Raw genomic sequence first — 13,859 nt, 5'->3', positions numbered from 1 at the left:
CCTGCAAAGTGCCAAAGATGAATTAGAGTACATCTACACAGCATCATTATTTTGAAATAACTTAGTCTGCGTCTACACAGAAGGCAGTTATTTCAAAATAATGTCAAAATACTGCCAAGCTGGAGGACTTCTTACTCCCAGTCCTGTAACCCTCATTGTACGAGGAGTAAGGGAAGACAGAGGAACAGGGCTCTATTTCAAAATAAGTGCCATGTAGATGCTCCCATTTCAAAATAAGTTACGCAATTGACATAGCTCAATTTGCGTAGCTTATTTTAAGTTAAGCCCTGCTGTGTAGATGCACCCTTAGAGAATAATAAAAGTGCTTTGAAGTGATGGTAACTAGTTACCAAGTTTTAAATTAGATGGCATCCTAAAGTATAACTCATCTTTTGTTAAAGTGCTTGTGGTTTTATAAATATCTTGGTTTTATGAAATTATGGATTAGTCTTTTAAATTCTCTGCTTTTGGGAGCTCTCATTGCTAATTGTCTTTAAAAAGTTTGGAGTGTAGCTAGGACTCAGATACTTATTGCAGCTATTTTATATTGGGACAGAGCCTCTCTTCTGTTAATGCAGATGTTGAAAAATAAAACAGTTGTCAGTTGCCATGTACTCAGTTTTTCCATGGTGATCTACAGAATTGGGAGGGATGGGTTGTTTTAGTTGTGGAGTTTTAACTTGGTTTTGGAGTTGCTGCAAGGTGTAACTAACACACAGTGTATAAAGCACAAACATTTTAATTTTGAGGGCTATTTGGGTACTTAAATTTGAATGTAGGTTGACAGGTGTAATTTTAAGATAATGTTTGGCCTGTCAGCCTTGACAGTCTCTCTCTAACACTTTATAACAGGTACAAAGGTGAATCCCACATAGTTAAATATCTGTTGAATTTCCTTAGGTGATAAATAGCATTGTTTTTCAGTTTCTGTGAGTCTGTAGGGAATTACTTTAACTTTACAAATATCTCTCTTTTTCTTTCATTTTTGTTTGGAGACAGACATTTATCAGACATTTATCTTCTTGAGAACTATAAAAAGGAAAAGTCTGAAGTCATTTTTGGTACACCTTTTCTTAAAACTATTTCTCTAGTAGATGTGGCAAGGCTATTTGGCAAGGGCTGCAAGTCAGGTATACAGTATTTAAATGGAAGCTTTAAGTGAAGCAAACTCTGTTCATATGAGATTAACAGTGAAAGTTTGCCTGTGCCAGCTTGTTTATTGTAAACTGCCTTCTTCCAGAAGTGTATATTCCTTGTCTCATCTTTCCATATTTATAATTAGCCATATTAAAGTTAAACTATGGCCCACTTACTCCATTCATTTTGATTGTAGATTTGGGGGTATTTCAAACTTCAGCTGCAGGAGGGTCCAGTATTTGGAGAAAAATGCAAAGCTCAAATCCCAGTTCTTGGACATGCGCAAACCAGCCAAGAGAAAAAACAAACACATCATCTTCACAGAAGAGTCAGAAATGTTGTCTTGCCAGAAAAGTAAAACTTTGAGCAAGGTATAAGTATTTTATAAGTTTAATTATTAGTATTATGATAGTGAAGCACCCTAACCACAGTTCCATAGATGTATCCTTGTTTGTTCTGATAACTGTGAAAAAGAGTGTTTGGGCCAGTAAAGATCGAATTAATGGACATTATTAAACATCAGCCTGGCTCCCTTTATTGCTTTCACATTTTTCCTAGTAAAGAGCACTTTATTCAGGAAAGACATCAAAACAGCACAAGACTATTCATGAATTGTTTTGAAGAATGTCACTTTTTTAAGAATGTCAGTTTAACAGCCAGCTTATATAAACAACTTTCCTTGCTTTTAGATTCTCATTTGTTCAGTATTGTGTCTATATAGAACATTGACTTGTATGCATTTTTTAATACATGTGTTTCCATTTTGAAACACGTATTAATAGTGAGGAAAGAATATTTGTGTGAATATGCTATAGTGAAATATATACATCTGCACACTTTTTTTTGATTTGTATATAAAAATATCCCAGCAAACTTTATCCATTCTCCTGTCCATCGCCCAGATTTTTGCTATGTTGTTGCTGTGATCACCCAATCAGTGGATTAGGTTTCAGCTTGACTCAACAGAAGTTAGCTAATTGTTTACTCTTATAGAACTGTAGCCATTGCTCTTTAGTCATTACTTTTTCTTCCTTGTTATATTATTTTGATAAACCCAACAAGAATACTAAAGTTATTTACCCTTATTAATTTTAATGTAATCTCAATTTTAACTCTGTTTCAGTAGATTTTTTTTTGCCTAGAAATTAGTCATGTATATAGAGAAACTTGTTTACAAATGATTTTTCTAGTGAGTAGCCTCCTTTTTAGACAGTCTTTCTATTAAACAGACACCGTTCTTGTCCGTCTGTCATGGGATTTTCAACTTTCACACACACATGCATATATGTATGCAAACATATGGGTGTGCATTGTATTTGTATGTCAAAGGTTGGATTGGCTTCAGCAAAGTTCTGCAGTGGCTTAGGGGATAGGGCATTTGCCTGGGGAGCGTAGAGTGGTGGGCTTGAATCCTGTCCCTCCCCTCAGCAGATCAAGTCGTGCCCCCCCCACCCACCCATCCTAGAGGATGGAGCTGGCTCCCACATTAGGAAGGCAGGGAGGTGGGGTGGCTTCTGGAACGGCTTACGGGATAGGGCATTTGCCTGGGGAGCACAGAGTGATGGGTTCAAGTCCAGCTGCCCTGGGAGCAGCTGGAGGCTTGAATGTCTTGCTTCTCTGTGATCTTCAGCTTCCACCAGTATCCGGTAGTCCCATTTATAAGCAACTTGTTTCAATGAGACCTGCTGTACATCTCTGGCACTTTTTTAGCATTTGTGAATTGACTGAAAACATGCGACAATGAGGAGATACAACATTTATAAACATTTTAAATAATCTTCTAGAGGAAAAACTCACATGAGAACAACTAAATATTTTACCGTGTAAATGTGAGGAAAGCCAACAACAAGGGCTCTGATGATCATGCCAGCTTGTAAAATGGTAGATAACCACAATGATCAAGTTTTGTCCCGTTTCGACAATGCGAACCTCCAAATGTTCACAATCACAGCACTAGAAATCCTCATTGAGCAGAGAAGATGAGTGCTTAACCTTTATCAAATTATCCCAACAAAGATCAAACAAACAGCAGGTATTCCAGAGAATTGGAATAAATCTGGGCGCTAAAGTTATGCTTCGATACAATGCTGACCGGCGAAAGGCTTGGTCAACAGCAACATTAGCACCATCACCAATATAATAAGAAAGAGAATGAGACAGAATGGGTGGCTAAGTATGATTCAAGCTAGTTGCTGTTAGCCATCCAGTCTTTCTCCTACATTGTTAGCTTAAAACTTTATTTTTGACTTTTTGGTGTACTTTTTTATTATTATTTTTAGTCTTTTGGTGCGCTTTAGAGAGAGTGTCTTTTTTTAAAGTATTTTTTATATATACATATTTTTAAGGTCTGTTATCTTACATTCTCCTAGGACTCAAGGGATTTCCAAGTTTCCTATTGCAAAAAATTATTTTCTAGCCTTGATGGTTAGTGGTGTGTCATACCTTACATTTGTCTCTTAAACTCACTGATCGAAGTCTTAGTACTCCTATCCCACATCTGAGGCCAGTATAATTCTGGAGAAAATTCTACTTTGTGGAGATTAAGAAAGAAATGTATGGCTATCTGAAAATGACTGCATACTTCCCTAAAGTTTACATGAGAGGGGCTATGTCCTGCTGATGTAAGGCCAATCCTGCAAAAACAGTAATGGTAATGTTAAGTTTAACCATATATGGAAGTCTTTGAAGGAGCAGGGCTCTAAGGCTATGCCTACACTATAGGCTTCTTGCGCAAGAGCATGTCCACACTGCAAAAGTGCATCGAAAAAGTTATGTGCTTTTGCACAAGAGAGCATCCAGACTGCATAGATGCTCTCTCGAAAGAAAACTCTGATTGCTATTTACAGAATGGCCACCAGGGCACCTGTGCTTTTTTCGATTGCCTCTTTTTGCACAAAAAAACCCCTGTTCCCCGTCCACATACACCTTTTTGTGCAAGAGCTCTTGTGCAAAAAGGAGTTATTCCTCGTAGAAGGAGGAATACCTACACCGGAAAAACCCTTCTGTTCTTTCGTTTTACTTGTGCAAAAATGTGCTTGAGGTGTGGACGCTCCGTGAGTTTTTGCACAAAAACAGCCATTTCTGTGCAAAAACTATGTAGTGTAGACCTAGCCTGTTGTTACATTAATTAGCTAAGGCATTCTGGTAGCTTTTTGCCAAGGCATTTCTCTCCCGCCACCAGTAGAGAGAGAACTTTGTTGGATTTTACATACAGCCTTTCAATGAATGAGGCAGCTAACCTGGAGCTAATTTACATGCACATTGCAGCCTTCTTTAAATGCAGCTCACATGATGAGGCAATCAACTAAAAAGCTATAAATTTGGCTAACATATGCTGTCAAGTTTTTCATATTATTCTTTTTCATCTTTAATGAATTATTAATTTGTAATTCAATTATGAAACTAAATTATTGTACTACTAATATGAATGAATTGTGTCGATTCTGCCTCTTGCATGTACAAAGAATGCATATCTTAAGTTGAAAAGGAAAATTTGAATGATTATGTAGTATTTGAAAAATTAATCTGATTGATTCATTGGCCCAAAGAAGTAGTTTGCACATTCACTTTTGACTGGGTGACCTTTATACTTTCAAGGTTATTTGTTTTTTTAAGGTGTATAATACAGTAATATACTTCATATTAATATATCAGTGGATGGGACTTGTAAATCAGTTGTTCTCAGCTAGGCGTATGTGTACCTTTGGGAGTATGCAGAGATATCCAGGGGAACCTCAACTCATCTAGATATTTTCCTAGTTTTAGAACAGGACCCATAAAAAGCACTAGTGAAGTCAGTACAAACTGATTTGTACACAGTGCAGCATAAACTAACTGAAATGCAAGTACAATGTTTATATTTCATTGATTTATTTTATAATTATATGGTAAAAATAAGAAAGTAAGCAATTTGTCAGTAATAGCGTGGTGTGATGCTTGTATTTTATGTCAGATGTTTTTAAATCAAGTAGCACTTAAATGAGGTGAAACTTGGTGGTACACAAGACAAATAAGGCTTCCAAACGGGCTACAGGACTCTGGAAAGATTGAGAACCACTGTTTTAAACTACTGTAATCTAATTATTTGTGATACTTGACAATTCCAGGTAGAGAAGTTCCTAAAACAGGTCAGTGAACCTATGCTGGAGACTATGATCCCGGAATCCTTTGCACAGGATAAGGTACAGGGATCCTCTACAAGCAGTGACTCTGAGCAACAGGAAAGTTCACAAAGCAATAATCTTAGTGTTAAAAAGCATGAACCGCTATCTTCTAGCATTTTTAGTCGTGGACTTGGAATAAACAGCTTTGATGAAGAGGAGAAGGAAGATGCAACAATAGGTGGCTCCACCTCTCAGAGCTCAGGAAGACAGGAATATCATTCTGGACGACAGCTAGTTGCTCTGGATATTCCAGATTATCTTCAGATAGAAACAGAAAGTATGAGTGAAGGTATGTACAGTTTTAAATAACTAGAGGCAAATTGGTTACAAACTTATCCTGTAAGAGTTCTTTACCAAGCTGTTTGACATTTTATATTTACTTAATGAAACCTACTATTATTCTTAATTTTTTCTTTTCAGGATAATGCGAACTGAGATCTAGTTCATGCAGTGCTAGTGGAAGTGAAGTGACTTTGGCACTTTTTTCTGAATAAATTCTGACTTTGCCTCTGTTTTTAAATATGATCTTTGGAGCTTTTAATGAGTAGCTGTTTGACACTGTCATTGCAGCTGCTTAGTTTCAGTGGTGAGCGAGAGTCTTTAATAGTGAACGATTCAGTTAAAACAGAAATGTCTGATCTGTCAGAGTTTGGTTTCTTGGATATGTGGTAATACTAAAATTACTTTTAGTAATTTTTTCTAGAAAAAAAAATCCAGTATTTTGAGACTTTTTCATTTGACATTTACTATAGTCGAAAGGCATAGAATTGTTGAGGTTTTCATGTACATTCTGTTATTCCTGTGATTGTAGTTTTACTTATGTTAAAATAAGATTGATATGAAGTTCTTCTGTGTAATCAGTTTTGATTTCTTGTTTAAATAGGAAGCATAATTCAGTTGCTTATACATGTTTATTACATTTCTCCCTGATTTGGTTAACAATTATTAATTATGCAATCTCAATTATATTGCCATCTGCTGAAAAGAATGGTATATCTGCTGAGATTCACTCCTTTGCCCGTAAAGCATCAGCCTTACAGATGAGTTAGGGATGTTAAGTACAGGAATCAAGCAGCCAAAGTAATAGGAGCAGAGACTTGACTTTGGGGAGCAGGAGGATGTGACACTGTGGTGACTGTGCAGATCAGGGATGCTTGTCAGTGGGTGGCATGTCAACTGGAAATTCACCTCAAATACCTAATGACACTCTGAACTTTCATTCTCTGCCCTGCCAGTCCAAACCCACCTCGAGACACTTCATCGGTATTCCCCTTTCTTTCTTAATATAGTAATGGCTTGTGGCCTAGGTATATCTGTACTGGGAGTTTGTTATGGAAGCAGTACAGCCTGCATAATAGCTTTGGGAAGCTCCTGGTGGGTATTTTTTTGTTTTTTGTTTTTTTTAAGTCACCAACCTGCAGAATCCTGCAAATGAACCTATATGGAATCCAGCAGTGTTGCTTAGTGAGGGTGTTGTTATAACTGTTGCCATATATCTACCAATATGCTACAGTCATCCTCTTGAAATCAGGTATTTCTGTAATGAAGATAACTTGGTGTTTTCAGTTGTAGCTGAACCAAATACCCAAAAGAAGAAAAACAAGAAGAAGAAGAAGAAGAAAAAGAACAGAACGGCCCCACCATCTTTACCTATTGAGATTGCTACTGATCCTGAACTGGCCAAATACTGGGCACAGCGTTACAGACTGTTCTCTCGGTTTGATGAGGGGATTAAATTAGATAGAGGTATGTTATTAACTGCAGCGTGTAAACGTTGCAATGGAAAGGTATTTAAACCTACACTTGTGTCATCTGATAAGAAACAAAGCAGAAGTGAACACTAATTACATCATTTTGACATGTAGGAATAAATTTCCAGTGAGCTGGTGCAGATCGTCATAGCTCATTGGTTTCAGTGGAGCTGTGTTGATCTCTGCTGAGGCTCTGCTGCATATGTCAGACATGATCTTTGAAAATTATGCTGCCTGTAATTATGTCATATTTTATTTGGTTAATTTATGTCAGCAGTAGACATAGACAATCAGATGGCAAAAGGTGTAATCTGTATATGGCCAAATAAACTTTACGGTGTTGAAACATGTTGATTACATGTTGAGTTTGCATATTAAATGTTCTAAATTTAGTCACTTGTTATGCAGATCTCTGTAAAGTAGTGTTATGAGTTTTCCAAGAGGAAAAAGTCATACATTCATAGAAAGACTAGTGATTGTGTAACAACTTCTTGTCGGTTTTTTTTATCATTTTATTTCAAGCAGCTCCCTTGTATAGACAATGAAAGCTTTGTTATCTGGCATGTTGGAGGAATGGGAGGTGTCAGTCAAATATTTAAAGCTCTGCACCAATACAAAACGTGTATTTGCATCCATAGCCACAAAAATGAGTTGCAGATTTCCATGGGTGTGTGTACCCACGGGTATAAAGCGGATATCCACAGATTTTTGCAGGGTTCTACAAATATTCTGGTTAAGTAAGAGATAACTAGAATAAGCATGGAGGTGATGAGGGCTCTGGCTGGAGGTGTGCACTGCTGGGTGGGGCATGGGAGTGGGCTCAAAGCTAGGGGATGATGCACAGGAGGGCTTTTGGGGTGCCAGATATGGGCGGCATTTACCTCAGGTGATTCCCTGCAAGCAGGGATATTTCCCTGCTGGTTCTAGGTGGAGGTGTGGCTAGGTGACTCTGGATGCTGCGTCCATGCCCCATAGTTCCCAGCTAATGGGAGCTGCAAAGCCAGAGCTCAGTGTAGGGATAATGTATAAAGTCCCTGTGGCCGTTCTTCTTACTAGGAGCGGCAGGGACATGTCGCCACTTCTGGGGAGCTATGCGGAGTCTGTAAAGCACTCTGCTGGCCACATACCAAGTAGACTGTAAACTGAACTTTCCAAGAAGATCAGAAACGCTGGTTTATATGGCTTTCTGATTGGCGAAGTGCTGGGTAAACCAATTTTTACTGTATAAGGAGAAATATTAGGCATACAGAACTTAAGTTATAAAGGTCTATATTCTCTGCTGTTTTATTTCAGCTCTGTTTTACTGTTAACATACAAACCTATAGCAGATCCAGAATTTAACAGAATGGCATTGTTGTGACTGAAGTATAAACCATCATCTTTTCATCGCGGCATTGTAGGGCTTGTTCCTATGAGCTGCTGAGCACATTGGCTTGATCTAGAACTGAAGTACATGTTTAGCTCTAATTACATGAGTAGGCTGACTTCAGTGGGACTTCTCCTGGACTTAAAAGTAAACTTCTGTATGGAATTAGTATTCCAAACCTTACCAGGATCAAGCTCATGATTCCCTATAAAATGCGTAGTGCCATAGTTCCTAGGCTTAATTTAATGTTCAGCCTCTGTTTAGTTCTTTTTTGAATGACAGATTTTTGGGAACAATTGACAGATTTTCTTTCTGTCCCTTCCCACATTCCCTCCTTCAGAGGGCTGGTTTTCTGTTACACCTGAGAAGATTGCGGAACATATTGCAAGCCGTGTCAGGCAGTCCTTCAGCTGTGATATAATAGTGGATGCGTTCTGTGGAGTTGGCGGAAATGCTATTCAGTTTGCCTTGGCATCAAAAAGAGGTAATTATCTGTTTATACATATTGATTTCCCCACCTCACATCCCATCCTCTCTGCCAGTAGTCTTGATACAGGCTTTCTATACTGATGTGATCTACCTTATTATCATCTACCGCAGTATATAATATTCATGATCTTTTTACCATAGCATAGTCACAATCTCAACCTTTTTATTTATATGTTTGAAAAAATAAGGCTGCTCTTCTGTCATGCATATTTCAATGAGTTTATTTAAGATGAAGATGATCACTTATTTTATTATTCAAAAGTTATTTTATTTATCATATGTTGTAGTAAAATAGCAAAACTGTATAATGGGCATGTCCCAATCTCCAATAGACTCCCATAGCCTTGTAGGAATTGGGCTGGGATAATTTAATATAAAAATAAATATCAGGGCTATAGTTCTAATTAAAATGAATAATACAAATTAAGACCCACTATTTTTAACATCAATGAAGCTGCCACAAAATTTCCAGTCTCCTACATCAGAGTGGCGCAGAATATAGAGAACTTGCTGCAAAAGGTAGGTTTAGTTTGTAACAGACTTCCTGTGGCCATGCCTGTAATAAACTAACCTGCATCGTTGACCGGTTCTGAGAAAAGTGTCATCTAGTCTCCCCTAGCACTAAAAGAGATGAAAAGAATAGGGATGCAAGCGACTAATCAGCTAGTCACTATCCAGTAAGCAACAGCTTATTGGCTAGTCGACATACTAGTTGCTCTCCCTGCTGCCTCTATCAGAGGCAACAAGAGGTGGGGAAGAGGAGAGGGTGCTGCACGGAGCAGACTTAAATGCCAGTTCTTTCCCGCTCAGTTGGAGGAGGCAGTGCCACAACGGCAGCATTCCATCTTTGAAATGTAGAGCAGTCCCCGCTGGCCCCAGGCATCACCCGGCATTTCAATCTTAGAAATGCACAAGAGCCCCCTACTGGGGCTCTTGCTACATTTCAAAGCAGAAGTGCCCTCATCAACTAATCTAATAGCTGATGGAAATTCCATCGACTATTCGATTAGTTGGTTCATCTAATTTTAACATCCCTAGAAAAGAAATTGTGTAGAAAATCTTCTTCACTCCAACAAGAATTAAAAAACCCCAGTGAACAAGAGATGTTCTCAAGAAATAGTTTAGCAGGATTAATAATTGCACGGTTCCCGAGAATCTTTTTTATTATTTTGTCAGTCTTGGACTGATTCTGATGAGACACAGAAAGTTAAGCTAACAGCTGTATTAGTGTCCAAAGAGCAGCTTACAGCTTCTTGTTTCCTTGACAACCATGCAGTTGTATGCCATGCATAAGCATATTACGTATGAAGTGTAAAATACGGCCAATAATAGGATCACATGCTGGTACAGCTGTGCCCATTGCTGAAAAGTAATGTTAATATAAAATTAGCTTGTTGCTGCATTGATCATTTATTGCATTGATCATTTATTGCTACTGCATTGAGTGAAAACAACTTCAGTGAAAACATAAAATATTCAGTATTCCTCTTCAGGGAATCTCTCGCTAAACATTCATGGGTGAAAAGCAGATTCATATTCTATTGCTGAATATTTTGTGGGGAAGGCAGGTGATGATGTGGTCTATGCTAAATTTGGCAGTTCAGGTTCAGTTATTTCCATAACACTTCTTTTAATATAAATTTAGTTTTGTTCTTTATATTTTGAGATTTGATTTTTTTGTGTAAATACTTTTGTTGTGTCATAAGAGCTCTCATGCCATGTTAGGTGTACTTAGTTTCAGTTTAGTTTTCAGAAGAGTTATTGATTAGTGTTCTTTCTTGTAGCCCATCTTTCATTTATTCTTGGGGTAAGATCAACTGCCAGCTAAGTAATTTGAGCTGCATAGCTTAGAGGGTTCTGCTCGTGCCTAAGAAAGAAGTCTTTCCCTCCCAAAATGTGTGCTACATAACCAGACATTCACCCCAGTGTGTGTTGGTGGATCAACACAGTAGTAGATGCATGGTCTCAGATACCCCAGCTGAGCAATGCACAGAGAGCAATTGCAGAACTGTGCTTCGTAGCATGAAGAGTATGTACAATCACATCCCAAATCTCACCCGCTTTCCTACCTTCATGTACTGTGAAATTGTGCTGATTCTGTGGCATCTGGGAACCTCTGCTTTGCAGTGTCCAGCAGTAAGAGGAAATATAATTTGCTGTGCGTAAGCAACAAGATTGAGATAATTGGCTATTGGTATATGACAAAAAGGATACATATTTGTAGGTATGCATATTGGTATATTACAAAAAAGGTATACATATTTATAGAAGTCCCTATTGCAAACATACAGTTAGTGGCTTTATAAATGCATTCTGTACTTGAGAACTACAATGAAGCACCTTAACCAAAGGAACATCTTGTTTTGGCAAGCAATAGGGACATCTGCCCATTGGATTTGTCAGCTTATATGTTTCATAGTGTTAATTCTTTTTCCTTATTTTCAGTGATTGCGATCGATATTGACCCTGTTAAGATCAGTCTTGCCCGCAATAATGCAGAAGTGTATGGAGTAGCTGATCAGATAGACTTCATATGTGGAGACTTCATGCTGCTGGCTTCTCATATAAAAGCAGATGTTGTGTTCCTCAGCCCTCCTTGGGGAGGGCCTGATTATGCCACAGCAGAAATCTTCGATGTTAGAACAATGATATCACCTGATGGATATCCTTTCAAAGTCATATGAGAGCTACTGCTATGAACATACATTAACAAGAGCTTAACTTATTTTGGCAGGATAAAATAATGCATGATTCTTTAGCTCTGTCCTGTTCTATTGATATCTTAGGTTTTTTTTAACTTGATTTGGAATTGCAGATGAACATCACTTTTGAATATTAGGACTTATGTGTGTGAAGTTGGATACCTAAAATCTGAGATGCTAAGAATTAGTGGACACTTACAAAAGTTGGCCCTTGGTGATAGAGCAGCGGTTAATATTCAGGAGCACCTACTATCAAGACCATTTGTGCAGTAGATTTAGATAGTGTATCTCTAAAAATGATCAAAAAACAATTGTTGCTATCACATCTCTTGTTTTTTTTTTTTTTTTTTTTTTTTTTTTTTTTAAGAAAAAAAGATCAGAAGACTATATATTGGTTTGAAAACGCAATCTTGCGGGTTGGAATTTTCATATGTCCTGTCTATTTTCTTTCTTGAGGCCATGATCTTGTGTGACATGATCATCTTCACATTAATCAGTTGCGATGTTTTAGCCAGAGGATTATAGGACAGGTTTTTTTCTCCTTTATTAACAGAGGATTTGGCCTATGAATTCAAGAGAAAAGTAAGCAGCAGGATCATATGAAGACTCCTACACAACTGTTGCCTTTTCCATGCAAATGTACTTAATAATTAAAAATTTAAAAAACTGAAGGAGGGAGACTATGCAAAGCTGTCTGCAAAGCAGTCTTCTATTTCAGAAAATTAATGAGGCTGTGATACACTGATTTAAAGACCTATCACAGTTAATGGTATTTGTCATGTTGATAATAAAGATATTAGTATTTTGCTTTATTTTGATATCAGGCTGAGACTTGAAGTTGGAGCTGATAAATTTTATGTAGCTTTTTTGATAAATGAAAACTTTTTTTTTTCATGTAGACAGTAATATAAAAAGCATGTGATAAGACCTAGGTTTCTACTAATCAGCTTTCTAAATTATTGCTTTAAGAAACCCAAACAAATAAGAGTGTCCTAATTATGTACCTGCACGCTTATTAGGAAATATGAGTTGTATCAAATTTCTTTTAAAAACAGGCAATAATTAATTAAATATAAGTAACTTATTTATTTTGTTCAAAAGGGACAAAATTACCTGTTTTAAAAGTGTAAACCAGACAAATGCTGTGTTAAAAGCTAGAATTTCTAGTAGCATTTTTCCCATATATAAATTATTTATAAAACATTCATCTAGTGCTCTTGAATGTGTTTCCAGTGCATTAAAATATATGTCAAAATATAAATGACGTAACCAGAAAAACTTTCCCTAACTCAAAACAAATACCTACAAAAACACATGGGCTATGTGTGAGGGTCAGTTACCTCTTATAAATTTATGAAAAGTATATCCTGTTTACTTACTTTTTTTTCCCAAAATGTCTAAAACATAAGAGACTGGTTTCCTAAGATACACTATCAATAGCACAAAATAATTTCATTGTTATGGAAGTTTAATCCTGTCTGTTTTAGTGGATCATTTCTACATTGATGTTTTTAGCCTCCTGGTGGCCTATGAATGTGTTTGTTAACTTTCAATTAATCTTTTATATATGTGTGATTTATAAGAAAGATCAAGCCAGAATATGGGATACTAAACAGCCAGCAAATGAAAAATGGATCATTTCTACATTGATGTTTTTAGCCTCCTGGTGGCCTATGAATGTGTTTGATAACTTTCAATTAATCTTTTATATATGTGTGATTTATAAGAAAGATCAAGCCAGAATATGGGATACTAAACAGCCAACAAATGAAAAATGTGTAACAGATACTAATTTCCTTTTAAGAAATGATATTAGTGAATCTCTGACACATGAAACACTTCATAACATCAAGACAAATTTATGGAATGTGAGGACTTTATCTATTTTGGTAGTGGCAGGTCTGATGTTTCAAAATAATAACTAATGCATAGCACCAACACATTTAATTAGAAGAGTGTAATATCTCTGATCACTAGATTGGGGCTGTTCTAACATAGCAAATAAACTCATGTCAAGCTTTTTATTTCCCTTTACTGGTCTCTACATTTGAAATTTTCAAGCTGTCCCAGAAGATCACAAACAACATTGTGTATTTCTTGCCACGCAATGCTGACATTGACCAGGTAAGTTATCGTTCAAAAGCAGCTTTGTTAATGTAAATTGAAAATTGACAGTATGTTTTTCCTTACTGCATTCTAGAACAATAGTACATTACTCTCTGTTTTGTGTGCCGCTCTTTTCCAGATTCCT

General features: G+C 37.0%; 1 protein-coding gene across 5 annotated transcripts in view; it reads left to right on the top strand.

The window, feature by feature from the left end:
* TGS1 (trimethylguanosine synthase 1) overlaps window positions 1-13,859 on the top strand; it is a 37,165-nt gene that overhangs the window by 12,582 nt on the left and 10,724 nt on the right. For 3 of the 5 annotated variants that reach the window (XM_089776255.1, XM_075920681.2, XM_075920682.2), the window contains exons 7-12: window positions 1,334-1,508; window positions 5,244-5,589; window positions 6,867-7,046; window positions 8,758-8,901; window positions 11,352-11,570; window positions 13,656-13,732. In XM_089776255.1, the coding sequence (XP_089632381.1) occupies window positions 1,334-1,508; window positions 5,244-5,589; window positions 6,867-7,046; window positions 8,758-8,901; window positions 11,352-11,570; window positions 13,656-13,732 (1,141 nt within the window). The remainder of the gene's footprint in view (window positions 1-1,333; window positions 1,509-5,243; window positions 5,590-6,866; window positions 7,047-8,757; window positions 8,902-11,351; window positions 11,571-13,655; window positions 13,733-13,859) is intronic. The other 2 variants (XM_006126135.5, XM_075920683.2) reach the window with 1 other exon arrangement.

This window comes from Pelodiscus sinensis, chromosome 2 (assembly GCF_052426305.1).
Source record: "Pelodiscus sinensis isolate ZL-2025 chromosome 2, ASM5242630v1, whole genome shotgun sequence".
NCBI classification, from domain to species: domain Eukaryota; kingdom Metazoa; phylum Chordata; order Testudines; family Trionychidae; genus Pelodiscus; species Pelodiscus sinensis.
Note: the sequence above shows the minus strand (reverse complement) of the source record. Positions and strands in the feature narration are given on the sequence as shown.